The sequence below is a fragment of the Hippocampus zosterae genome, chromosome 7 (genome assembly GCF_025434085.1).
Source record: "Hippocampus zosterae strain Florida chromosome 7, ASM2543408v3, whole genome shotgun sequence".
NCBI classification, from domain to species: domain Eukaryota; kingdom Metazoa; phylum Chordata; class Actinopteri; order Syngnathiformes; family Syngnathidae; genus Hippocampus; species Hippocampus zosterae.
In genome coordinates this window covers 25,033,849-25,059,054 of record NC_067457.1, presented here as the reverse complement: position 1 = coordinate 25,059,054, position 25,206 = coordinate 25,033,849, and the positions used below count along the sequence as shown (strand labels likewise).

Sequence of the window (25,206 nt, the reverse complement as noted above, 5' to 3'; positions counted from 1 at the left end):
GAATTGTCCATCTTTTGGCTGCGGAACTCATTTCCACAACTACGCGGGAGAGCTTGCTTCGCCCCCCCCCACACTTTCCCCCACTTTATCAGCAGCAAAAATGCTGGTGCAACTCATGCTAAAATGAGCTAATGTGGGCTCGCTTTAATTCAATTTAGATGAGCCTAATTCTCTTCATCCCAGAAGGAAATCCAGAAGGCGCGGTTGGCATCATTCCTCCTTACTTGCGCTTTGCCCGCAGCCCGTTTTCTTTGAGCGTAGACTCGCGACATCCCCCATCGGAATCCATCTTCATCCCGTCCGATGAGGGCGACGTAGTGTGAAGGAGCACAGTCTCAGCTTTGTCACCGAAATGTGTTCAGTGATGGTGCAGTGGTTCACTTGTCTGACGTGTATGTGTGTGTGTGTGTGTGTGTGTGTGTGTGTGTGTGTGTGTGTCCTTACGCGTGCTCTGTGATTGGCAATGGACAATGACAAAAAAGTTTTTTTTTAATTGATTACATGTCTACTTCCCCCAATTAATGTATTTGTATGCAAGGTGTTCAGATGTTGGTGGAACTCCAAAACCGCACTGGCGCATAGCCCCGAATGTCTCTTCTGCCTTCAGGTTGTCCTTTCGGTCTCGCATCAGGAGATTGTTTTGGCGAGCAGGTGTTTGCGTCCCTCTTCACTGCTTTGTTTATTCACCTTTTTTTCCCCCCCTCCCTCTAAGCCTGCAGGAGACATGCATGTTAAAATCCCAAAAGCGCTCGCGTGCAGCCGTACGTTCGGACCAGCCGGACCGCTTTTCGAACGTATAAAATAAACTCCATTTATTTACGAATCCAAAAAAACGTCTCGCCAGTAAACAAAAAGCAGTTGTTTTTTTTTTTTAATATTCCACAACTTGGTCTTTTCTAACTCCAATGACTTGAGTTGCGGTGATTCACCACAGGAGTAGTTCCTCTTGGACGCCGCCGCTCTGAAATCCAGATGAAGTTGTCAACAAGGCCGGAATATCGGTGCGGGAGTTGCGCTTCCATGAGTCGAGGCGTCCCAGCTGCGTCGCCGGTTCAAAAGTCCACTCGTGACGCGCTGTTGCATAAGTCGTAAGCCGCGGTTGGTCGCTGGCGGTTAAGCTGCTCATTTTGTGACCTCTGTCCACGTTTGATCGTTACTACTGACCTCCAAGGATGGCGGCTTTATTTTTCAACCGGGATATATACAGTCAATATTTGCCGTTCTATTGAAATTCTACGTCCACAATGCACATGGGAACGCAGAGGAGAAAATGTGCTTTTGCGTTATGTACCGCTGAAACCATTTTGGCCCGTAAAAAGCAGACTGAGGGACACCTTAAGCCAATATGACATCCGATTTGAATATTTCATTTCCAACTCGGTCCTTCTTCTGCGACTGTAACATCTTCCGCTGCTCCGGCAAGACGACATTTTGGTCTTTGCGAGTCCCATTTGTGGGCCCACTGATGCCGAAGGACATTTGTGAGGTCACTGACGCGACAGAAGTTCTCCCGCGACAAATTCACATTCTCACGCCGTCTGCATTTTTAACCACAAGCGCAATATTTCTTCTGTGTGTTCCCTCCCAGTGACGAAACCGTCGGACATGCGCTTCTGATATCAATGTCAGCACTTCCGCGGCAGAGTCACGAAGGCCTCCTCCAAGTCACGAGGTAAGCCGCGGGCCGACGCGCTCGCTTGACGGTCCTCCCACACCGGACTCAAGTACGCGCGTGGTTGTAAACGCCAAAATTGTGCGGGGTGGTGCACAAAGACGGAGAGAGAGTGGGTCGAGGGATGATAAATAAAAAATTTAAAAAGTGCTAAGCTAGCTATTGCGGCTAAACGCTGTGCTGCTACATACAGTCAACAAAGTATTTTTACCTCGTTCCTACATAGTCACCGTTGTATGACATGCGATGAATGCGTTTCTCCCTTTCTCCATAAGGAGGAGAGTGGAGGGGTTCCAAAAAAAAAAAAAAAAAGTGGGGGGAGGGTTGGCCTGGCATTTATGGGTTGACCTCAGTGAGGGTGTTGGAGTTTTATGGAGCGTGTGCATGTGTGTCCGTTGGGATAATGCATCTTGGGGACAATAGGGGAGGAGGGGGGGGGGGGGTTATGGGTAGCCGCTGACTATAGGTTCGAATATTCAGGAAACAAATAAACGGTCGACTTGACCATGTGGGACATGGGACATAAAACTCAGAAAGCCGTATGTGCTTGTGAATTAGCAACTATCCAGCCGCATATATTATTTTTGGAGTGAGCCAGGCAAAATGTTCTAGCCCGATATATATTATCGGCCAGCAGCTTCTGATTCAGTCAACTTTATTTAACCCACTAGGGGCAATTTTCGTTTGCATAAATGAAACATGAAAATGGCTGTGAGCTGCTCACTGATTTTTGTCATTTCTAGCCAGCGAGACCTCGTCACCAAAATAAAAGAGTAAAGTCAGCTAAGGCAAAAACGATTCCCTTCATAGTAATGCGGCAATACCACTTTATTTCCGCCCCACCTTTCCGAAACACCATGATGTTCGCCCCCCCCCCCCCCCCCCCAGTAGTGCACTGCTGCTCTCCCCAACACCCCCCGCTTCAAAACGCCTGGAGCGCTAATCGCCGCCTCTGGCAAACACCGATAGCGTTACGGTGACCCCGGTGGACTGTGAGAAGCTCCACCGACAGCCTTCCCACATTTGAAAGCAAAGCAGCCACTGAGAACCCCAATAAGCGATAGCGTCCGTAATGTCTTCCATCCATTACATCGGTGGGTAATTGCCTTGTTGGTTCTCCTCGGATTAACTCGTGTGCAACCAGGTTTCAACTTGACAGTGAGATGACAGCAGTGGATGAGCTTTGTTGCAAATGTCACACTCGGCGCTCACAATTTCACCCTTGAACATGGCGCCGCACGAGGCAAACGAGGTGCAGGCTTAATTAAACCAAAGGGAAATGACGAGAAGTCCTCCCCCCCCCCCCACCTGCTCGTCGCTCTCATCCTTTATTCATTTCTGCCTGCCTCGCTTTCTGCGTTGTTTGTTTTCCCTCAGCAAATTAGGCCAGTTGCAGATGCACGTAATAAGCGACGAGTGTGTCTGGATGCCACGGACGGCGAAAAGCGTGGCAAACTATTGTTTTCCACCTATTAAGGCCCATCTGCGGGGCTTTCTGAGCGGCGTAATTCGATAGCCGCCGTTGACGGGTCCCTAAGCGAGGCCAGGTGCTAGGGGACATCAAGGCGGCAGACATTATCGCTCTGATTTATGGTTTTCATTCAGCACCTTTATCGTCCTATTATCGGCACTCTCGCATCGTCTGTTTCCCCCCGCCCGACGTAGCTGAGCGCTCACGGCGGGTCAGTGGCTCGCCGCCTCCAAATGTGACGCATGAAGGCCTCACGTGTGCGTGGTTGGTCGTTAGGAATGATTGTGGACAGATGGAGTTTTAAAGATGCGGCGTGAAAGTGTTTTTTTTTTATAAATTGGGTTTTTTTCCTGATGATGCGCATCAATCCAGAATACTGCTCATTGCAGCTCATAACCTTGATGCTAATTCCTGTTAGCCTGTGTATGGTGTTTTGTTTCATATGAAGCATTAAGCTAGTGAACTCGCACTAGACAAAATTTGGTTTAGGCAAACATTTTGGCATTTAAATATACATATTTGAGGGTGTGTGTGTCAGTCAGTTCGTGATGTGGGGGGGAGGATTGTTGCCATAGGGACGAATGCAGCAGAGGGAAGATGGGGGCCCGCCTCCTGACCTGCACAGAGAAACCGAATGACGGTCACAGAGCTGAGCTAGACAGGCGCTGGTCACAATGAGAGGAAAAGGGGAGAGGGGGCAGAGCCGCACCCGCGCAAACAAATTTCCTGGGCTTCAGCGACTACTCACCACTTAGCATTAGCATCAAAAAGGGATTATGCTAATTTGATCAAAGGTGGCTTTTGTGTCCCAGTAGCAATCCAAGGACACTGGGGATGTATGAAACCATGATAGCATTATGCGCAGGCTGAACATTAACACTGTACTTTAATATAAGAAAATCGAAACTCATTTCATTTCAAAGGTATTGCATGGAATAATTACATCAAAAAGAGTGCTTAAAAACAACCAGTTCCTAAAGATGAAATACAAGTATATGGAACTGAAGTTAAACACAACTGAACTGTTCTTCGGGATTAATTATTTTGAATGCCACTAGAGGGAGCCCACCTACGACTGGTGCTTCTGAAGTTTATTCCATTTGAATGTTAGCAGTGTAGCCAAATTGCACTCGTTGATATTTGTGTGCTATTATTTGCTATCAATGAAGGACTAGATGATGTCAACACGTAACATGTGATGTCACTAGCAGTACAGTATTGCAGTAGTTGCACATACTGTTGTCATTCATCCGTTTCCCAAAAGCATAGCACGTCGCAAAATTATAGACAGTGGAGAGCTTTGAAGAAACGTAAGCACCTCGCAGGTGGTGCCTGAACTTTTGTCCTTCCGCCCTTGTGAGATAAAACATGACTGGGCATACGAGTGTCTCTTTTTGCAAATATATTTCCGTGGTTCCGCTTGCCACGGGAGTTGATTTCTCGACTTCAGCTCAGTTTCTTCTTTCTGGAGCAAGTGAGGTGAAGTGGAAGTGAGCAATCAGACCAATAACGATTATCCACTTACAAAACCTTTAATATGATACAAATAAAGAGCAGACATGTTGCTGAGCAGGGCCGAAAAAAAAACAAAAAAAAAACACCTGCATTCAGATTGATCACAGCCCGAGCAAACAAATGTATGTCCAACTCTTACTGTGTGCCTTGTCAATTATTATAAAAACATATAAATAAGTACCACCGCTTCAGGGAGAGTCAGGAAGGAGCTTCGGTATGGCGCTTGAAATTTACCCTGCTGCTCATACAGCATCCAAGCGACATGGACGTGTAAGGCCACATTTGTCCAGCCAACACACTCCATCTGAATCAATTTTTAGGATAAAGAACATTGTCTCAGTCTGGTTGCGAGTGCAAAGGGTTCTCTTCCTTGATCTGACCGGTTCAAGGCTTAAAAAGTAATTGTCACAGGTTGACGGGTCAAGGGTAACAGTGCAGGAATCACTAGGATGGGCCGTCGTCGCCGTGTATCGCCTTATATTTCAACATCTCCTCCGGGAAGACTTTGCTGAGCTCGGAGATGAGAAGGCTCTTGAATTTCTGTAATAGAACAAAGAAGCCAGTAAATCAGAGGTGTCCAGTTATAACAGACTCACAATTACTTCTTACCGTCAGGGTGTCAATTTTTCCTTTAACTTGCTCGTTGCGGGCCAAGGCTCTCTCCAAACACTCCTTTGTGTATAGCTGTGGGTTTCGACCCTGATCGATGTATCTGAATAACATCACGCAGACAAAGGATGCACAATTCACAATTTAATCATCATCAATCCTTTTTATCCACCCGTTTTATGCGTCACTGTGGAGATGGAGCCTATCTGAGCTCTCTAAATAATTTCTAAACTTTCCACAACATTGCGACTTCAATTTAGAGGGGAATCCTTCTTTGGAATTGGGCGTTTTGGTATAAACAAACACATCAAGGCATACCATGTGGATGCTTTGGTCAAATGCGAGGAGGCAATGAAGTCAACATTCGAGTCCAGACTTACTCAAAAACTTCCAGTGGTACGTTGATCTCGTGCAGCTGCTGACGGCACTTCTCAATGTCTTGCAGTCCCGTTATCATTAAATTTCTGTAAAAGAAAATTCAGCCATAAAAATGTCCGTCGTATTGTATAAGTGTTTACAGGACGTCAATCCAAACGTGACTCACAGTTTTTGGTTGAGTCCAGCTTGGCTGCTCGACTGGAAGTCGCTTACGATAATTCCAAGCTGTCGAATATTTTCGACAAACTTTTCGAGGTGCTCCTCGAGGTTTTCGTTTTTCTCCGCCATTTAAATGTTATTCGAAAGATGAAAATGGCTTCAAGTGATGTCGTTTGTCAAAACAATCGCCGGTCTCTCGTTAGCCACCACAAGTAGCGTAGCTAAGAGTGCAGTTGTGCTTTACGGCAAAGAACCAGCCAATCGCTATACTGGGCGCTGCTGTGTTACCATGGTGATAACCAATGAGTGTTGTATTCTGTATGAAAACGTCGCGCTTCGGAAAATAAAGCTGTTTTTGCGAGCATTAAAGATGAAAGCAAACCGCTGAAACGTTCCCTTATTAATTTCATGTTTTCGTGGAACAAAAGCCCCAAATAGGAAAGAGTCATCACGCGACCGACTTATCAGTACTGTATCTACAGCGCCAATCAACAATTAAAAGACTAATTTACTACGTGTATAAACAATCGTTATTGGAGTAAATAAATGGCATATTAAAAGGTATAGGCAGGTGTCTGACAACCCTTGACCCCACATGAACAGGAAATAATACCACCACCTTCTCAATAAAAGCTTTGGGTCTTCTCTCCGTGAAGTGACATGATGATGTATTAATGAATGATAAAATAACGATTGAATGACGAAAAAGAGGGACTGTACTGATTGAAATGTTTAAATCTTGTGGATGTTGTGATTGTCTGATTATCTAACATCATCAGCAAGGACGCTAATACCACATGTTCAATTGACACGTAATGAATATTTTGAAATGTGTATATTTGTTCTTTACGGCGCGGCATCGCGTCTGCACAGATGCGCGCGCACGCACACGCACACAATCGTCAATGTGCGTGAGGAGCTTTACTTTGAAACGCACACAATCGTCAGTGCGCGTGAGGAGCTTTACTTTGAAACGCACACAATCGTCAGTGCGCGTGAGGAGCTTTACTTTGAAATGCGTCTTTGCTGGGTGAGCGCGTGTGGGCTGAGCGTTCTCGTTGGTGCGCTTGCTCGAGTCGTCATCCTCTGCATTACTCGAGCTGCAGCAGCTGAACACACATACACTCGCACGTACATTTACGCTCACACAAAGACAAGCCCTCTAATAAGCGCTTTCCTGCAGCTCCGCTACTTGGCAGCTCTCGTGGATCTTCTGGATTGTCGTTTTTTTTTCTCCACGCGGTGGCTATTTGCAGCAGATACTCTGGATTTCACGCAATTGGGTAAGCGAGTTCATGGTTTCATATGGGTTTCAGTGGCAAGGGGGGGACACTCGCGTTCGTCGTGCAGGTGTTGGATTTGTGACCTCATCTAAAGATGTCGTAGGCGTTTTTGGCCATTTTGTTCATGTACTGCAAACCGATTCGATGTCCTGTAGTGACGTGCAGCGTTTATCTTTTTAAATACATTTGCGTGACATCTCCCGTACTGCGGCTAGAACAAGGTTCTTAGGCGCGGGGGAGGGATGGGCTAGATATCCGGACGAAAACGCTACCTCCATTGTTGTTTTGCGGGGCTGAGGATGACATTTCTCTATCTGTGTGTAGTCACGCCGTGCAGTGATGATGCACTGAGAGGAGAGGCGCAGGATCGTGGGCTGCGATTACCCCCCGAAGGCTGCAGTGCAGGTTGAGATCTGAGAGTGGCGCAAGCAAGGTGAACTCAGTCGTCCCTATCCCTCGACCCTCTGTCGTGGGGGATCGGTGGAGGAATCCCAACCAGATCCGTTCAATAAATTATGGCCACTCTACTGCGGAAAATCGGCCTGATCCGCCTGCACGACCGAGACACGGAGGACCCCAAACACCACCAGGGCTCTTTAAAGGGCACCAAAGGCACCCCGAAAAACAACAAACATTGTCAGACGGCCAACGACGCCAACATCCTCAGCACCCCGGAGATCAAGGCGAGGAAGCTGGACCAGCACGGCAAGGACAAGGAAAAGCCAGGCAAGGATGCCAAGGAGAAACAGCAGCAGCAACAACAACAGCAGCAGCAAACGGGCGGAAGTGGGAATAAAAGCACGGCAGCCTCCTCCGTCCCTCCCCTCGCACCTCACCGGCATCATTGCACCCAAGTGCGGACGCGCAGGCTGATGAAGGAGCTGCAGGAGATCCGCAGGTTAGGGGATAGCTTCATCACGGTGGAGCTGGTGGAGGAGAACCTGTTTGACTGGAACGTCAAGCTGCACCAAGTGGACAAGGATTCCGCGCTGTGGCAGGACATGAAGGAGACGAGCACCGAGTTCATCCTCCTCAACGTCACCTTCCCCGACAACTTTCCTTTCTCGCCGCCCTTCATGCGGGTGCTGACGCCCCGCTTGGAGAACGGCTACGTGTTGGACGGCGGTGCCATTTGCATGGAGCTGCTGACCCCCCGCGGGTGGTCCAGCGCCTACACGGTGGAGGCCGTCATGAGGCAGTTTGCCGCCAGCCTCGTCAAAGGACAGGTGAGGGATCCTATCGCCGTCCTGACCGTGCGACAGTTAATCGTCACACTTATACCGCACCCGTTTGTAATTTACATATTTAAAACTCCCGTCGCGCACATTTTGAGGTTTCCTAATGGCTGCACCTCTTCGGATCAGCGGTTAGCAGTGGTCTGTCTGTCCCACACCTCAAATGTTTGGAATTTGAATTTTTTTTTATTGCAATAGAATAATGTAGAACAAAAACAGGGATGGGTGACTGGTGCCCTGCAACTCAAAAATATCTTTAAAAAAAAACCTTGATTAACATCCAATATACATTTTTCCTGAAAAAGTGGGGTGGAAAAACTGGGGGAAATACAAAATGTTGAAAAAGGGGAAAAAAAAATATGCCAAAATACCGAGGGGTAGTTTGAAGTTGTAAAATCACCAATCACCACTAGGTGGCAAACGTGTCATTAATTTGCGCTTACATGACTTTCCTGGGGCCGAGCAAAAATTTCCCATACGAGCGGCATGCCGCAACCTTTGCAAAATCCGCCCACCGTCAATTTTCATTGCTTCCCTTGCAGTGGAAGCACATTATCGGCTAGCTTGATGGCGGTAATGCACCATTAAGATGGGTCGCCACCCCTGCACAGTGGAGGGCAAACGTTACTGTGTACAGTACGACACCGCAAGTAACACTCGGGCATTCTTTTCAACGGGCAGTATTAATTATCAGCCAAAGGGAATGAAATTGAAACAAAAAATGTCCTTGTGGTCTGCACACTTGCCTCCCAGTTAGGAGGTTCTGGGTTTCGAACCTCGACTTGGCCTTTCTGTGTGGGTTTTACGTGCCGTTCCTCCTGCTTTGTTTTCCCTCGACCCGAATGAGGATACATCCTATCGGAGATGGACGGGTGTTTCTTTACGGCAACCATTTCGAGCCACGCTTCCCCCCCTCACGCCCCTCCCTCCCTTCCTCAATGCTCTCTGCAGTCCCAGTTTGATTGCCTTTCATCAGTCAGCCTCCTCTGGCAACAAAGACCCGCATACCAAGTGAAAGTCACGCAGGCTCACGATACGTGTCCTCCACCCCCCTCCCACCCCCACACAGCGCATTTACGAAAAACAAATAGACCACCGGGGGATGGGAAAGCAGGCTGCGGGCATGCCACGATTGCAGACGTGTGTGTGTGATTTAGATCAACTGGATTATGTAATCCTTTCAAATCCTGCCCCGCTCGGAGTTTGCAGCATCTCTGCGCTTCCGATGGAAATGGCCGCATCCTCAAATGCACTCCGCCTTATAACCCGCAAAGCTTTAACTTAAAATGACATCTGAATCTGCTTGCTCGTCCTCAGCGAGACTGAGCAGGATGATTGATATCCCCCCCTCACCGCCCCCCCCCCTCAAAAAGTACCAGATTGTCCTCCACGTCACCCTGTTGTGTCGTGCGTTTTGTTCAGTTCGCAAAGCATCTCCTATGCAAATGAGACTGATCGCTTGTGTGTGCGCGTGTGCGGAACCCCGCTTGGCAAAATTGACGACTGTGCCGCTCACCAAATGCGCCGCAGTGGTTCTTCCTCATATCTGATGGAAGCCTCATTGATCAACGTGGATGTACAGTATGCATTTGCGGCTTCCGCTAACAGTGCTTGGCATGCGATGCAATTTCAACACTCAAATAGGAATTCGATTTGTTGCATTGAAATTGTTCAACATTTTAAGAATGAATACTAAAGGCGAGACAGTCACAGAATTTGAATTCCTTCAAACATTCCGCACCAGCATGGGTCGAACCCACGCAGGAAAGCCAGAGTTGAGTCTACTTCTCATTTTATTTTTTCCCCCCACATCCAAGTGTAGGTAGCATGATGACATCATAACTAGCGTGTTAGCTTGATGAATCATCCCATTAATGCTTCCTGTGGTGTGTAAGTGCTTTCAAGCGCCACGTGGATGCGACATTTCATGCTGGTTATGACATCTGACCATTTTTTTTTTTTTGTAAGCGTGATTTTATCCTCTAATGACCCGACTATCAGTCCCAGAGAGGCTCCGTGATCCAATGAGTCCACTATTGATCTCTTGTTTGTTCATCCCTGACCTCTTGGTGCACATGCCCGCGTTATGCAACAAGCCACCTCCCGCTCCCCTCAGGCCGTTTCCCAACATGCGATGTGGCGTTGCCATGCCTGTCCTGTTCCGTCCATTGAGCGATTGCCATTCATCCAATTAGCCAACAGCCACTCTGCCAGAGTGTGCCGCTCTCCGCAAACGAGCACTTTGCCCAAATAGATAAACGCTGACATGGGACAACTTTGGCTGCCAGCACTGATGCTGATTCATTTAATCTGATCTCCCACTCCCTTGATGCCCCACCCACCCCAATTTTTTTTTTTTATGTAAGGTCGACGCATTCACCAGCCCTCTCACATCCTCGCAAATAAGGGAATACACCAGCGGCATAGCACAGGCCCTATTTAAACAAAAAAAAAAATCCTTGTTCAATGAAAGTGAGGTTATGTTCCTTGCCAGCGCATCACCATGGCAGCAAAGTCTTTCACAATAGCCGGCAATAATGAGTCCCGTCAGCAAGGCGACAGGCACCATTTTGAGGTGGCGAGAGCAACCGTAAGTGATGGCAAAGATATGCATGGCTAATCAGATCGCCTGTGATCCCTTGCCCCTGCGACCGCAATTGAGCCTGCGAGCGTGTTGCTGCATCATCGTGACATCACGGGCGCATCAGGATGCATCACTGTCCACTCACAAGGCACCGAGTGGGGGGTGGGGGAAAGCGGGTTGTATCATTCGCCAAGTATTTATCTGAGCTGCAATGCAGCATGCAGAAAGGCCGGCCGGTGAAACGTTTGTTTTGTTAGTTTGAGCTGCCAATAACAAGTCATTTCAGTTCATTTTTAGATCAAAACACTCCAGTGTGTGTTTTTCCCTACAGTGCAAATGTAATTGCGTGAAACTAGCTTAAAAGGGGGCAGCATGGTGTACTACCAGTTAGCTCAATGCTACCATACATGCAAAATTCCATAGACAGGCTAACGGATAGCAATGATGTGACAGCGTGATGCAATTTGAGGAGAGAGACAATATAATGTGTACTCACAGTCGCATATCTTCTTTATCCTCCGCGGAAAATTCTACGTCACTTGTGAAACTCTTCTTTCTTTGTATATGATGTTTTTCCCTACAGTGCAAATGTAATTGCGTGAAACTAGTTAAAAAGGGGGCAGCATGGTGTACTACCAGTTAGCTCAATGCTACCATACATGCAAAATGCCATAGACAGGCTAACGAATAGCATTGATGTGACGGCGTGATGCAATTTTAGGAGAGAGACAATATAATGTGTACTCACAGTCACAGGCACATCTTCTTTATCCTCTGCGGAAAATTCTACGTCACTTGTGAAAATCTTCTTTCTTTGCGTCTGAATTATTCTGCCCCCTGCTGGCTAAGGCATGCACACCCAGAGGCAGCACAACGTGTGGCTCAAACGGTATCATTCCATTTCCATCGTTTCAATGGGGAAGAGAGTATTTGAGCTATGACTTCATACTTGACCGAATGTTTGTCTTTTTGGGAGCTGATGTAAGTCATGATCCTTGATTTCATCTCTTGCAGGGGCGTATATGTCGGAAAGCGGGCAAGTCCAAGAAGGCCTTCAGCCGTAAAGAAGCCGAGGCCACCTTCAAGTCGTTGGTGAAGACCCACGAGAAGTACGGCTGGGTGTCCCCGCCCGTGTCGGACGGCTGAGCGCCGACCCCTGACCTCCAACATGCAAAATGACACCACGCTAACTCAACAATCTGTCACACTCACCTTTTGCTGTAGCTTTTATTTATTTTAGATTGCGTGTGTGTGTGTGTGTCACATGGGGGACTTTGTATTCGATATGCAGACAAGCGATCACTTTAACATCATCATCATCACCATCACTTTTCCAGGAAGTGATTTGCCCTCACCCTTGCCCAGGGAAATTCTTTCCCCATTTTGGGAAAGGCCTGAGAAGGTGTGTGTGTGTGTGTGTGTGTGTGTGTGTGCATTTGGGAATGCATTTCCTGCTTTTCCTCCATCTCTGTATTTATTTTTATTTCTTCTCGTGCACATGCAGTTGGACCCTGTGTGGACCTTTGCAGCCGAATGAAGCAGACTCAACCCCCGTGTGGCGCTCCCTTGCCCTCCCCACGCCTGAGCCCTTCCTTCCCTCTTCCTTTCGGCATTACTCTCGGTCGTCTGCCTATGGCTGCGGGCTCATTTGCATATAAATGAAGCCGTTGGTGTTTAATAGACGGGCAGCGCGCCGACTTCTCCACTCGTTCGCTTATTCCCTTTTTCTCGCCCCCCCCCTTGTCGGCTGTGCGGTTGCCCACACTTGGATGCAACAACATGAAGATTGTAATGTACATGGAGTTGTGCTCTCTCTCTCTCACATCCCTCCAAGCCCGCTCGCCCACTTTCTTTTTGTCTCGTGGCTAAATTTAGCGCTCACTGTTGCATCGATGAATATTGATTTCTAATGGAAGGAAAAAAAAAAAGTCATATGTTGCATTATGCAGAGACTTTGGACAATGCATAGAATGATCGTCACTCATTTCGCTGTGCGTGTTGGTGAAGAAGACTGCCCCCCTCATGATTTCGATGAAGGTCTGACTTCATTTTTTTTGTGTGGCGCGGACAACTCTGAACTGTGAATGACACGAAGGCCTCAAGAGTTAACTGTTTGTAAGCGAATTTGTGTGTGTGTTTGGTGTGAAACCAACCAAAGTCCAGCAGGAAATCCGCGGTGCGATGAACACACCCGTGCGCGCACCCGCTGTACCCGCACGGCTTGATATGCAGCCTCGGATTCGCCATTTCGATGAATGTACGCTCCCGAGCACCTCACGACTGCCCAGAGAGACATCCGGGGATATTTGGGAGAGGGCAAGCCGAGAGAACGGGGCGCATGGCGGGGGTCGCTTCTCGGAAATGTCAGTGAGTCGACTGTGAGATGGTCAAAAGCTGCATCTGACTTAGCCCAATAGCAGAATTGCCTTTGAGCTGTTGTAAGGAAATCTTCAGGAATGGCGTGACGAAAAATCGATTTCTTACCAAAACTGCTAAAGTGATCCTGCCTTGTTTGTTTCGTGTATTTTGCAAGAGCCGTCTTTGTGGAGCATCTGACGGTTCCTTTCCAAAAAGAGCTAGCATCACAGTGCCGCGGCAACGTTCTTCACCACCCCTGATTTTAAGCACAATGGTGTTTTGTTTTTTTTAATATATATACACTATATGTAAATATTGTGACCGTTCCAAAAAAAAAAAAATCACTCGGGCACTTATGCTATTGGGCGCAGGATATGCTCGTCATGCAGTTATGTAAGAATGTTCCTCCTAAATGTAGAATCAAACCAGAATGTGCGTCCCGATACGGTGTGTTGTCATGCCGCTCGCGCGTCTGCAACTTGTCCTTCCTGTCAGCTCGGCTTCCACTTCTGCCATGTGCCAGTTAAATGTCAGAGACAAATCTGCTAATTGGGCTGACATTTCTGCCAAGCGTCATACGATCGAGACGGGCGCTTGAGTGCGAAAGGATGGAGGATGTCAAACCTCCCGCTTGGCTCCCTCCTCCGCCCACTGGCATTTTGGTACGTGATGTGTAGCCCCGTGGCGTTTGTTTTAGTTGAAGGTACGTGTGTGTGTGTGTGTGTGTGTGTGGCGGGGTGTGGGGGTGCAGAAATACTGTAAATTGACTTCATATTCTACCACAAAATATCTCTTAGCTGAGTGTTTGCTGGTTTCAAGTCAATCATGTTGGTGATCTCTAGATTTAGACTGGTAGTGAGCAGACACTAACCGAGCTGGTTCTGTTGTATTATATTTGCATGTCAATTGTGATTGGTAGCTACTTACTGTATATTTTTTCTTTTTCAAGAAAAGTCAGGAAAAACTGGAGATGAACGAAAAAAAAAAGCAAAATGCTTCTCGTTCTTTTTTCGCTTTTTTTTTTTGGGAAGGAGCTTCTGTACTGTGTGCGTGCGGGTGTGCGTGCGTGCGCACGCGCTTCTCTTTTGATGCGTCCTCAAATGTCATATTGTCTTCTATGAATGTTTGTTTTAATTTATTTGAGATTTGCCAAAAATGAAGATTTGAAGCATGATGCAGGTATTGCCACAAGAAAATGAAGGGAAGGGGTGGAAGGAAAAAGAAAAAAAAATCTTACCACGAATGGGATTTGTGTTTATGTGGACAATTGAAGGACAAAGTTGCAAAAGCCTCAACACCTTAAAAAAAAGGGACTTTTCCCCTTGGAAGGAAATCCTGCCCCGGCTTCAAAATAAATTTGCGACAGCCTCCCATCAAGTCACACTTTACCCCATCCGCCCTGTTGTGATTTGGCTTCATGCTCTTAAAACTTGGATAAAAATCCCCCCCCCCCTCAGCCCCCACCCCAACCTCCCTCAATCACAGATGTAGGAGCAGTTTGAAGCTCCCAGTGCTTCACATCTCATGTACGATATGGGCATGTGCACATCCAGACCCGAGATCACCGACTCTGGACACAGTTTCATTCCCCTGACTTGATTGTTTGGTCAAAAAAGTGGGAAGAGGCTCCGTTTGCAAGACCAAACCAGAATGTGCAATAAAATACACAGCATATTCAAAAGTGGTTGTTTTTTGTCTGGTTTTTGTTTTTTCAACTGCATGAAACTCCAGCCGACCGCCGTAATTTGTGAATTCCTATTTCTGGCTGTAGCATCCTCCCTCCCCCCCCCCCCCCTCCTTTCGTCCAGTAAAACTGCACATTTGACAGTGGCCTTTTGTCATTGGCAGCCAAAGGCACACCTGTGCACCAATAGCTGACGTACTGGTGTGACCTTTCAGCATTTGGTGAACCAATATGACAATTCGATCCGGGTTTGTGTGTCATGACGCTTTAGAGTTACCTGATGGAAGCCAACAATCTTAAACCAAAAAATATTTGGAATCTAGTTGCATCGGGTTATACATTTATTTTATTTATTTATTTTTTGCAAAGGTTTACAAAATTGCCCACAACTCAGATTTTGTCCACGTCAGCACATGCTCAGCAGCTTACGACAAACACAATTCTGCTGGAGTGGACAAATTGCACAAGAACCAGTTCTCACACACACACACACACACCAACCATCATCTTAGCAAATGAACCCTAATTAATGAATCCCCTCCGAGCGCCCTTGTTTTTGCGTAGCTGATGCTCGCCACTGCTCATTAGCTTGGCAAAACCTGGGCAGCATATGGAATCCATAGTATGGATCTGCCTCGGTGAGCGAAATATTGACGAGGACATGGTGTGAACTCGCCGTGGACAACGGCGCGTGCAAAAGCTGCAAAATATTCTCGTTAGTCAAAGCTCGTGCACAAAGAAAAAAAGAAAAACATTCACTCTTAAATTCAGGTCTGATATTCCATTCCGCAAAGGTTACTCGAGTTTGAATTGAGACTAAAAGTGTGACCGCTTCGATCTTCATTTGAGCACGTTCGCGGCAGATCGAGCGCACGAGCACGTGCGTGGCAAGCGGCAGTTGGCTCTTACGTAAGCTCCGGGGGCCCGTGATGGCGGCAAGAGTCTGCACTTTTGGCAGTCGCTCCGCCTTCGCCTGCTTTCAGCTTCAGCATCGGCGCCATTCTTAGCAGACGAAAAGGCGCACTATAAATATTTTATGTGGCCCAGCGCATGTGGGAAAAAGTATTTTTAGCAACCCGCGGTGCTTTCACGCGTGGCAGCTTCGCTCTTCACCGATGCGCATCCGTCAACGAAACCGCCCGCATAAATGTGTGCTGCGTTCTATCAATGTGATGCTAATGCGCGTGTCGTTACGCCAGTTGAGTCGTTCAGGATTTGTTTGTCGTTCGAGCCCTTTGAATGGATCGATATCAACGCTTTACAAATGTTCAATGTACACATCTTGGCCATGTTGTGAGAATATGAAATGAGGTCAAATTCTGGCAAAAGACGTGTGTGTGTGTGTGTGAGCAGAGTGCTTGAAATGCAAAGCATGGCCTTTATGCCCCCCCCCCCCCACAGGCCCGCCAAGACTCGCCTGGGTGACCATGAGCAGCCCACACGGTAAAGGCCGAGCAGAGTCACATTGAACCTGAACAGGATGAAAGGGTGAAGTCATGATTTATCTTTTTTTTTTTTTTCTCTCCTGGTACATTTTGTTCCCAGGTTTGCCAGCGGCCGTCTTGAGGACCAATAACTGCCACTCTGCACAGTGCCCTCCATCTCACCTTGACCAATCGTGTGGAATGGCCGTGATTGTGTGTGAGATACGGCGGCACATTAAGCTGATTTATTGAGCCACTCTCTGGTAAGAGCCCCCCCCCCCCACACACACACACACACACACACGTTAGCAGGTACATATAGCCTCCCTTAAAGATTCACTTGGGAGAAAGTGTAACGAAGCAACAAATGCTATGGCAACGACATGGCCGGATGTCGACTTTCCCTCCACCCCAGGCTCCTCCTCTCTTTGCCCTCCTTTCCTCGTCTCCTTCCTGCCTGGCGTCCGTGCTGACTGCTAATGAGGAGCGACGCTTGGGCCAAGTGTGAGAATGAGAGTCGGGAATGCAGAGTGGCCTTTGTTGGCGGCTGTGCATGAGTTTGCATTTTTTTTAGGGGGGGGGTGTTGTGGGGAAAAATAAGGGAAAGTGGGAAAACAAGATAAAGCGAGGGATGTTCTTCAGCTTCTCTTCTCTCGCTCTGTCTGTTACTAGGCAACACCTGCAGGCATGCACTAAATAAAGCCTTGTGTCCGCCACTAGCCCCCGCCCGTCATCAACGCCCACCCAACCACCCGCCTCCACCCACCTTCCTCCTTGCCAACTCCAACTCTCACTGCTCATCCATTAAATCAATATATTCTTCCTCTGCTTGTCCCTCGCCTCTCCCGGGACATAAAACGCCCCCACCCCCACTCCCACCATCAGCCTCCTTGATGATAACGTCCCATTTATATCAGACATGTAAGGAATTTCTTACATTATTGTCCGCTCCACGCCCCCCCACCCCCCCAGCATTCTGACTTTGACTCATAATGCTGCACAGCTCCCACAGCATCAGGAAAAAAGAGTTTCACTTCTCGGACAGGTTCAAGCATTCAAGAGAGCTAATAATTTGGTATCAAGCTAACCGCAACACTTTAAATTAGTTTGTCATACGTAAAAATAAATAAACGAATAAATAGACAGATAAGCCGGACCCGCATGGAAACTTACCAATAGTGACAAGTTTGTGGAAAATATGAAATTGAACACACAGGATTAAAATGGTGTAAAAGCTGCAGCGTCACTGAATAAAAGTGCAGAGATGGAGAAATGGGGGGGGGGGGACGGTGGGCGGGGCATGCGTTTATACGGACAGGCTGCATCCTTGCCATTGTCTAATTTTGCAAAGGATGAGAACAGGCTTTGCACAATTATCAGATAAAGCCAGCAGGCGTAGTCAGAGATTTAGCAACAGATTTTAAAAGGCCTTGCAGTGTGTGCGTGTGCGTGTGTGTGTGTGTGTGTGTGTGTGTGTGTGTGTGTGTGTGTGTGTGTGTGTGTGTGTGGTGATTGGTTTAATCCAAACACCAGAGTCTCCTCTGGGTGAATCCGCCTCGCTCAGTCAGTGTAGCGTTGCATAACCGCTCAATTATATAATCCCAAACTATATGCATGTGGACAAGGCTTAGCAAGGCAGCGAGTGGGCACAGAGCATGCAAGCGTCTCACATCAGTGGGGGGGCCACTGCAGGAGCAAGGGACAAAATGCACCTCCACTTTACTGTAAACCTGCCCCATAAAATAAAAGAGAATAGAATGTGATTGGATATCTCAACACCAACGTTTGCTAGTTTGATGCTAGCATACGGGAACGACGCCTCGCGGAATTAGCAATAGCGGTGACGGGAATGATACATTTTGACATTCTCGGGCACATTCTCCCGCATTAAATCATCTTTCCATTTTCCTGAGGCTTTTATCACTTTGCATAAGCTCTTTGACTTGGGGCGAAGGGAAAGAAAATGTTTTTCCATCTCCTGTTTTCATCTTCCTGTTTGTCACGTTTTAGGAGGAAAAACTTCAGATTTGTCCCCCAACTCCCCACCCACCCCCATGATGCCGCGAGTTGTGTTCGCATCCAGTTTCCTGCCTTTTGCAACGGAGAGGTGAGAGTCCTTGTTGTCATAACAGCTGTTGTCATGGTAGCTCCACTGAGCAATCGACACGTCTCATCCATGCGTTGGGCCATTCAATATTTGGCAATTATAATAACCATTGATTTAGTGTTATTTTTTGAACATAGCAATCACAGTTGCGCTCGCAAACGTCACGTGAGCAAACTCGGAGCACAAGTAGGCCGTGATGAGTCACTGTGACGTCATTTTCAGTTCGACAGCAAGTGGCAAAATGGCCGCCGCCCCCGAGATGGATTTTGCATCTGAACGGGTGTTTTTTGCCGCCTCATTCATGTTCCACAAATACAACATAGTTTTCATCAGAATGCCATGTGTAGACCCGCGGGGGCGAAATGTTGAAAAGGAAGCTTTTGACGAACTTCCCCTTGAACAACATGTCAGCGCATAATGAACTAGCAATGACTTGACGTGAAACCACAAATCTTTCACACCTTTATTTAGCTCCATTTCTGCGCATCCAGGTGTACAAAAATGAAATGACCAAATATAAACTTCTTTTAAAACGCAAACCAGGATGAAGGCTTCCACCGCTGGGCAGGTGGAATAGCATTCTTGAAACAAAAGAAACAGCGGCCATTGAATTGACTCCGCCCACATTTTTTTAAAAAAAGGCCTCTTCCTGGGGAATACCCAAAACATTGCAGCCAAGCTGTCTTCCTCTGAGAGGGATTCCTTCGGTTACGATATTGTGCCGAAGAATAAGCTCCTCTTCCTCCCACACACACACACACACACACAGCGTAATCTCCGGAGCGGCCCGCAGCCCTCGGAGCTTCAATGCACTTTGACCAAGTCCTCTTCTTCCACTCTCAGACGCTCGTCCCTTGACTGTCGCCATCCATCTTGACTTCCGCTGATCCATTCTCACTCCCGTTCTCCAAATCCAGGCCCCCGTCGTCCTCCTGCCCAACCGCCACCGCCGCTTCTTCCTCGCCCCCCTCCTCCTCGCCCGTTGGCTTCCGACCCACGCCCTGCTTGTCCCGGAAGACCTCCACGCCCAGCATGCGTAGGTAGTGGTGCCTCTCGTTGCGAGGGACGAAGGCGCGGATGGACGTCTTTCCCCTCCAGCCGCACAGTTGGATGGAACACTGAGGCTCCGCTGGCTTACTGGCAAACAGGGAAAACGCACAGAAATCGCGACGCTGATCTAACGGTCCCAAACGTCACCTTCGCTTCGGTAAGACACTCACTTGGGGTTGGGAATGTACTTCAACACGATGCTGCCCATCACTACAAAAGACAACGGTAAAACATAGGTTGGAGAAAAGATGCCCCAAATCTGTTCATGTGAGCCGCAAGGTTGTTTTTTTCAGCCCACCTATTTTTTGGGCTTGCGCGTGGGCGTCGGCCTCCAATTTGCTGAGGAAGGGGTTTTCCTGAGTCAGCAGCACTTTGATGTCCTCCACACTCACCGTGATGATTCTCGAGCGAATATACGGCTGCAGAGTGTAGATACCCTGACGAGGGGGGGGGGGGGGCAAGGGCACATGCTCAGCAAACGTTAAATGCGACTGAATTCAGTTCTCCGAATGTATTTTGGCGTATTGAGATCATCTTCTAAAAACACATTGAGAGAAAATGCAGATGTATTTCCCGACGAATGTCTTAATCACCTCTTGAGCCAGCCTAAAGGCGCAACCAAACTCTTCCCCATCGCTGTTACGAGACCACACTTTCACCCCTGTATTGATAATCTAGAAGGGAGTGGAGAAAATAAGGGTTAGCTGCTATTTTTAGCATTAGCAATACCCTTCCTGAATTACAATCAGGGATTTCATCGTAATTGAGGACGACATTAGGCAGGCCCGAATTAAAAAATGAGTGGAATGTTTTTTGTTTACCCCCCCTCCCCCTCTCGTTAAAATGCAGTGAAACAATTCTGCTGTGTCGGCATGTCACGCGCACCTTCAGGCGCTCACTGTTGTTGAGCATGACGTTGCGCAACTCTTTGGACACGATGTACAAATGTCGCTTCTTGCCCTCGTAGGTTCGGGTCAGCACGTTCATCTTGGGGAAGTTTGGAGACAAGTCGTAGAAGGATCTACAGGACATTCAATGAGGTACGGTTTGTTCTTCCGTCACACATACAGTTTCATGTCACTTTTTTTGGGGGGGGGGTGATTGGAGACTCACTGCATGGTGGAGAAGACGGGGTCATCTTCACTGAGGAACACAAAGGGATCTTCTTTGAATCCAAATCGCTTCAGCTTTTTGGAGGGTGGAGGTCTAAGAGACGAGAAGAAAAAAAAAGTTGAAATCTATTCCAATTTGTTGACCGGTTTGCCGTTTCATCAAGCGGTGTGACTCACCCACACACGCCATCTTGTTTGGCGCTGGAAGAAGCTCCTTCGGGTGCCCCCGCCTGGGCCTCCTCGCCATCGCCGCCGCCGCCGCCGCCGCCTCCTTCCTGCATCTCCTCACCCTCGGGGAGACAAGGAGTCTCTGCCGGAGTCACCGGAGAGCTTTGCGATTGGGCTTCGGCGCTAGACGAGGCTTTCCTCAGCTGGAGGCGAGCGGGACAAGTAAGTGTGATTTGTTAACGGCTGTGATAAGGAGAACTGAACGGGTGAGCGGGACAAGTGCGGGGCGGGAGGGGGGTGATCATTTTTCTCCTCTTTCTGCTGTGACGGTCAAATCATCCATGACTGTGAATGAGAACGTACTTTGGGGTATCTTTTGTTCCAAGGCATCGGGGCTTTCTTCAGTAGCACAGCCACAAAGAAACCTCCCGTGTTCTGGTGATGTGGCAGAATCCTCATACTGACAAGACAAGACCATCTTTAAATCTGGCGTTTCAATTTCACTTCATTCGACCAAAAAAAAAAACAAACATGTATTTTCAACCAACTTGAGCCATCCATACCTGTGACATACACTCACAGCCAGAACAATTAAATGCTCTTCCATGACAAACTCATTGCTTTGCGTTTTTACTGAGGAAGTCAATTTGTGAGTAAAGCTGATCTATTTAATTTTTTTTTTGGGGTGGGGGGTACATTTCTGTTCCTTGATGATTGTAATTTGCTTGGTTGGTAAACACCAATCTAATACACACACACTCCTCTGGTTTTGTGCCAACAGGTTCGAGTGAATCGTGTGGCAACAGTGCCACCTGCAGGCCAGAACTTTTCACTGTCGTCCAACTGTGATGTCACGGCTCCGCCAGAAAACGGGTGTCATTGGTGTGCGTGCGTGCCCGTACCATCTCTCCAGATGCATGCCAGCCAGCTTCTCTGCATCCGTCGGCGCGAACATGGTGGGTCGGATTTGAGTGTGGCGACTGGTGGGAACCTCCGACCAGTCAGTGTACCACTTGCCCTCTTTCGTCATCAGCTGGAGAAATACAACAACTACTGCTTTCAGCACGTGATCGTGCCATTTTTGGCTGTTGTCATCATCGTACCTTCCAGGAAGTCACCCCGGGCATCCACTTCAAGCCGGGCAGGTCAGAAGAGCAGTCGACCAGCTCCAGTGCTCCTTGTAACATCCATGGCACAAGCAGTGACGTAAGGCTTCATATACTCCCCCCGCGCCGCTTTGACATGTTCAGTTTCAAACCCCCAAAATAGTTAAGTACCATATATTAAGATATAAAAATGTATTTCACTGAAAAAGAATAAAATGATTCTAGTGTAATTGAGCTTAAGGGCACACACACACACACTTCAGTCTTCCTGTGTTGAAAAGGGGCGTGGCCTACTGAGCGACATCAAGAGCTCCTGCAAATATCCTGCATTCCAAAGAACAGATGTAGTCCAAAATCAAAGTCTCCCCGGGTGTTTGATACCTTCGCTTTTCTCCAGGAGTGCCGCTATGACAGCTTCATCCTCAATGGGGTTGAGAGAACAGGTGGAGTAGACCATCCTGCCGCCGACGGCCAGCTGTTCCACACCGCGCACAGCAATACGCATCTGGAGGCTGGTGCGTGGAAACACACACTGTTAACACTGCCAACTTTTATCATTTATAATTAGAACCACAAGAGCACTCTCCGCCGCTCTGCCATTAAAAGCCATTTAATTTACTGCAAAAAAAAGAAAAAAAAAAGTAAGCACTCGACTATTTAGCACACAATCGCCGCCTCCTCTCACCCGTGAAGGTGCAGGCTGTTGCTGGTCGTCCACTTCTTCCACACGTCTATGTTCTTCCTCATCGTGCCGTCCCCGCTGCGTGAACACCGCAGTGGTCACACACATACTGAATTTGTCTTCACATTTCAAGTGGGGGGGTCGTGCACTGTATTGTCCATAGCACTGGGCCCGACCTTTTATCTTTTGCATCGACTATTTCGAGGTGTCACATGGTGATGCTAAGTGGCAATACAACCACACTGCAAAAACGAAATTAAAGGGGGGCGCAATGCAAGTTTCTTCTGACCTGCAGGGCACGTCGCACAAGATGCGGTCGTAGAAGAGGATGTCCTTCTTTCCGTCACAATCTTGAATCTGCATCATGGGGAAGCAGGAGGCGTCATGGTTGACCACCATGATGCAGGGACTGTTGAGACGCTTGGCCTGGTGCACCAGCAGGTAGCAGCGTTTGTTGTCCATGTCATTGGCGATGACGAAGCCCTCTGAGGAAAAATTAGCGCATGGTCATGCCTCGACTTGTCAAGTTTAATTTGTTCCGTGAGGACCACTTGTCACGCAAATCACCTTTCCTCATTGAAATGAATGTAAATGTCATTAATCCGTTACTCCTTCTGGTAATGTGTGCCTAAGGCCACTAAGGGGCAGTAAAATCACACTGACACATTACCAAAAAAATGACACCATCTCAAAAACCTGATGCATTTGAGGGAAAAAAAAGAACAGTATTTTTTAAATGAACATCCAAAATTACACTTTCGGGGTCCAAGAAGCCATAATTTGATGACGGATTGTTTCATACCTGGAAAGGGCACATCCATGTCAGAATGAAGCATTTCAATCAGTTGTGCTGTTTTTGAGCCGGGAGCTGCACACATGTCCAAAATCTTCACAAAATATTTGTGTGTGTTAGTGCTCTGATGACATGGCGCATTCCCAGGCACACGCAGATAATGTCCATTCATTCATTCATTCACTTAGGAAGGCAAATTCCTTCCTAATTTCAATATCAAAAATCACTTGGGTTGTTTGAATTTTCCGGTTATGACACATTTGGCTCTCTTGTCACCTTGTGATGGGACCCAATCTTCAAAAGAAGTGGAGGGATCATACTGACGGCTTCCTGGCGGCTGATGTTACCCTTTGAAAAGGAAACACAAAATAAAAGAACAGAATCTAGAGTCTGATATTTGGTAATCTTTTAAAGTCACATTTTTTTCAATGCTTCTGTTCTCTTCACACAGACTCACCGATTCTGTCTCACTGACGAGAAACTGATGGAATTTCTCCAGCAGGGGACACTTCCTAATAATCTTACGACTCATGTTGGTGTGCCAGGCTTGCTCGTCGGGATACCTGGGAAAAATGGGTGGAGTGAGCGTTTCTTCTCACAGTGCTTGCACTCATCTCACGATGAAGATTACCAGCTGAGAGGTTGCGGCGCCTCGATCTTCTGACCGTCGATCTCCAATTTCTCAATGTCCTTAAAGTACTTTTCCTTTAGGCAATGAAGGATTTCCTTCGCGTGACTGGAACCAGGAAGAGAGGGAGAGACGTGAACTCAAAGATAAATATTTTGGGCAAGTACATGAGTGTCACTCTCCCTTTTGTGACTGAACCCCCGCTATAATTAGCAGTACTTTATGTTAAAGCAAGGGGAGGAGCTTCATTTAGTCAGGCCATAGCCTTGTTGAGTAGAGAAAAATAAAACTGCACGGCTCCATCCCAATCCCGCACGAATTGTGAGAGTTCGCTATAGTGCATCCATTTCACCTTTTATATCCAGTGATGCGTATGGTGGCTGGAAGCGGTTCCCTCATTGCGTTCATAAACTGTTCAAACTCTCCCTCTGGAACCAAGCCTTGTTCCTTGTAGTAGTGCTCAAACAGCTTATTTTCTTTCACAATGTCAGCATAACCAGCACCCCAACCCTGCAACGCAGACAATTATTTATTTGTTGCAATCAAGCGGATCATCATTTGAATGAACAACATTTAACATTTTGCCTGGAGTCAACAAGCAAATAAATGATCTTTGTGTTGCAATGGATGAATTAATTGAGAACAGGCTTTGCTTTCAGTTGTGATTGGTAGGCTGCAGTATAAAACACATCAGCAAGTTCAATAGACTGGAGGTGGGAACTACTAACACACTAGTCGTAACACTTTTTCCTCCAAGTGTTTGAGCAGAAGAATGCCTCTTACAGCGTTGTCTCTGTGGTCTCCGCCGGCAGCCTGGTTTTTCTGCCTCTGTCTGCTTCTTTTCCCCATTCTGGATAACGTTACAACTCTAGAGTTAAGTATACGAAGCAGCTTTATTAGAGCAAACACCCCAAAATGGTGTGCAACTTTGGTAAATAGCAATACTGTACGTCTAACCACAAAGCCGCTATGCTACGCTATGTTAAAACCCTGAAGCGTGTGTAGTGTCTGACGCATTTGAATCAGGACCCTTCTTCGCCATCGACCAAATATGCCTGAAAGAAATATAATTTAGCAAAATCACTTGCTAACACGCTGTATATATATCTAGACAGACGCAAGTTATTTTTAAAAAATATACGGTATATTTTTATGTTTATTCAACTGAAATGAGGACACCTGATTGTG

General features: G+C 47.4%; 3 protein-coding genes and 1 long non-coding RNA gene across 4 annotated transcripts; 2 read left to right on the top strand and 2 right to left on the bottom strand.

The window, feature by feature from the left end:
* Positions 1 to 1,571: 1,571 nt before the first annotated feature.
* LOC127604717 (uncharacterized) lies at positions 1,572 to 18,556 on the top strand. The gene is made up of 3 exons (XR_007963390.1): positions 1,572 to 1,672; positions 16,494 to 16,635; positions 18,383 to 18,556. It is a non-coding gene; the product is annotated as an uncharacterized LOC127604717 (long non-coding RNA).
* med10 (mediator complex subunit 10) lies at positions 4,657 to 6,121 on the bottom strand. Its single transcript, XM_052071941.1, has 4 exons — positions 5,812 to 6,121; positions 5,648 to 5,731; positions 5,268 to 5,370; positions 4,657 to 5,198 (listed from the first exon to the last, which is right to left on the bottom strand). The coding sequence occupies exons 1-4, from the start codon at positions 5,931 to 5,933 to the stop codon at positions 5,103 to 5,105; spliced, it is 405 nt and encodes a 134-aa protein (XP_051927901.1). The 5' UTR covers positions 5,934 to 6,121; the 3' UTR covers positions 4,657 to 5,102.
* Positions 6,847 to 14,471, top strand: ube2ql1 (ubiquitin-conjugating enzyme E2Q family-like 1). The gene is made up of 3 exons (XM_052071938.1): positions 6,847 to 7,087; positions 7,412 to 8,313; positions 11,921 to 14,471. The coding sequence occupies exons 2-3, from the start codon at positions 7,603 to 7,605 to the stop codon at positions 12,050 to 12,052; spliced, it is 843 nt and encodes a 280-aa protein (XP_051927898.1). The 5' UTR covers positions 6,847 to 7,087; positions 7,412 to 7,602; the 3' UTR covers positions 12,053 to 14,471.
* Positions 18,557 to 18,928: 372 nt separating the features above from the next.
* Positions 18,929 to 25,048, bottom strand: nsun2 (NOP2/Sun RNA methyltransferase 2). The gene is made up of 19 exons (XM_052071928.1): positions 24,802 to 25,048; positions 24,371 to 24,528; positions 24,022 to 24,126; positions 23,848 to 23,953; positions 23,667 to 23,738; positions 23,400 to 23,484; positions 22,887 to 23,082; positions 22,601 to 22,675; positions 22,297 to 22,427; positions 21,913 to 21,986; positions 21,712 to 21,842; positions 21,173 to 21,269; positions 20,819 to 21,012; positions 20,643 to 20,735; positions 20,415 to 20,550; positions 20,123 to 20,203; positions 19,828 to 19,966; positions 19,700 to 19,739; positions 18,929 to 19,616 (listed from the first exon to the last, which is right to left on the bottom strand). The coding sequence occupies exons 1-19, from the start codon at positions 24,865 to 24,867 to the stop codon at positions 19,319 to 19,321; spliced, it is 2,277 nt and encodes a 758-aa protein (XP_051927888.1). The 5' UTR covers positions 24,868 to 25,048; the 3' UTR covers positions 18,929 to 19,318.
* Between the last annotated feature and the right edge of the window lie 158 nt (positions 25,049 to 25,206).

Excerpts from the sequence above, each read along its gene's own strand:
- med10 (XM_052071941.1), bottom strand. The coding sequence starts at position 5,933 with ATGGCGGAGAAAAACGAAAACCTCGAGGAGCACCTCGAAAAGTTTGTC. Across the intron at positions 5,732-5,811 it reads GCTGGACTCAACCAAAAACT|AAATTTAATGATAACGGGAC; the intron begins GTGAGTCACGTT and ends TTTCTTTTACAG. Across the intron at positions 5,199-5,267 it reads GAAAAATTGACACCCTGACG|AAATTCAAGAGCCTTCTCAT; the intron begins GTAAGAAGTAAT and ends GTTCTATTACAG.
- ube2ql1 (XM_052071938.1), top strand. The coding sequence starts at position 7,603 with ATGGCCACTCTACTGCGGAAAATCGGCCTGATCCGCCTGCACGACCGA. Across the intron at positions 8,314-11,920 it reads CCAGCCTCGTCAAAGGACAG|GGGCGTATATGTCGGAAAGC; the intron begins GTGAGGGATCCT and ends CATCTCTTGCAG.
- nsun2 (XM_052071928.1), bottom strand. The coding sequence starts at position 24,867 with ATGGGGAAAAGAAGCAGACAGAGGCAGAAAAACCAGGCTGCCGGCGGA. Across the intron at positions 21,270-21,711 it reads GGCATGCATCTGGAGAGATG|TATGAGGATTCTGCCACATC; the intron begins GTACGGGCACGC and ends TTGTCTTGTCAG. Across the intron at positions 19,740-19,827 it reads CGCGCAAGCCCAAAAAATAG|TGATGGGCAGCATCGTGTTG; the intron begins GTGGGCTGAAAA and ends TGTCTTTTGTAG.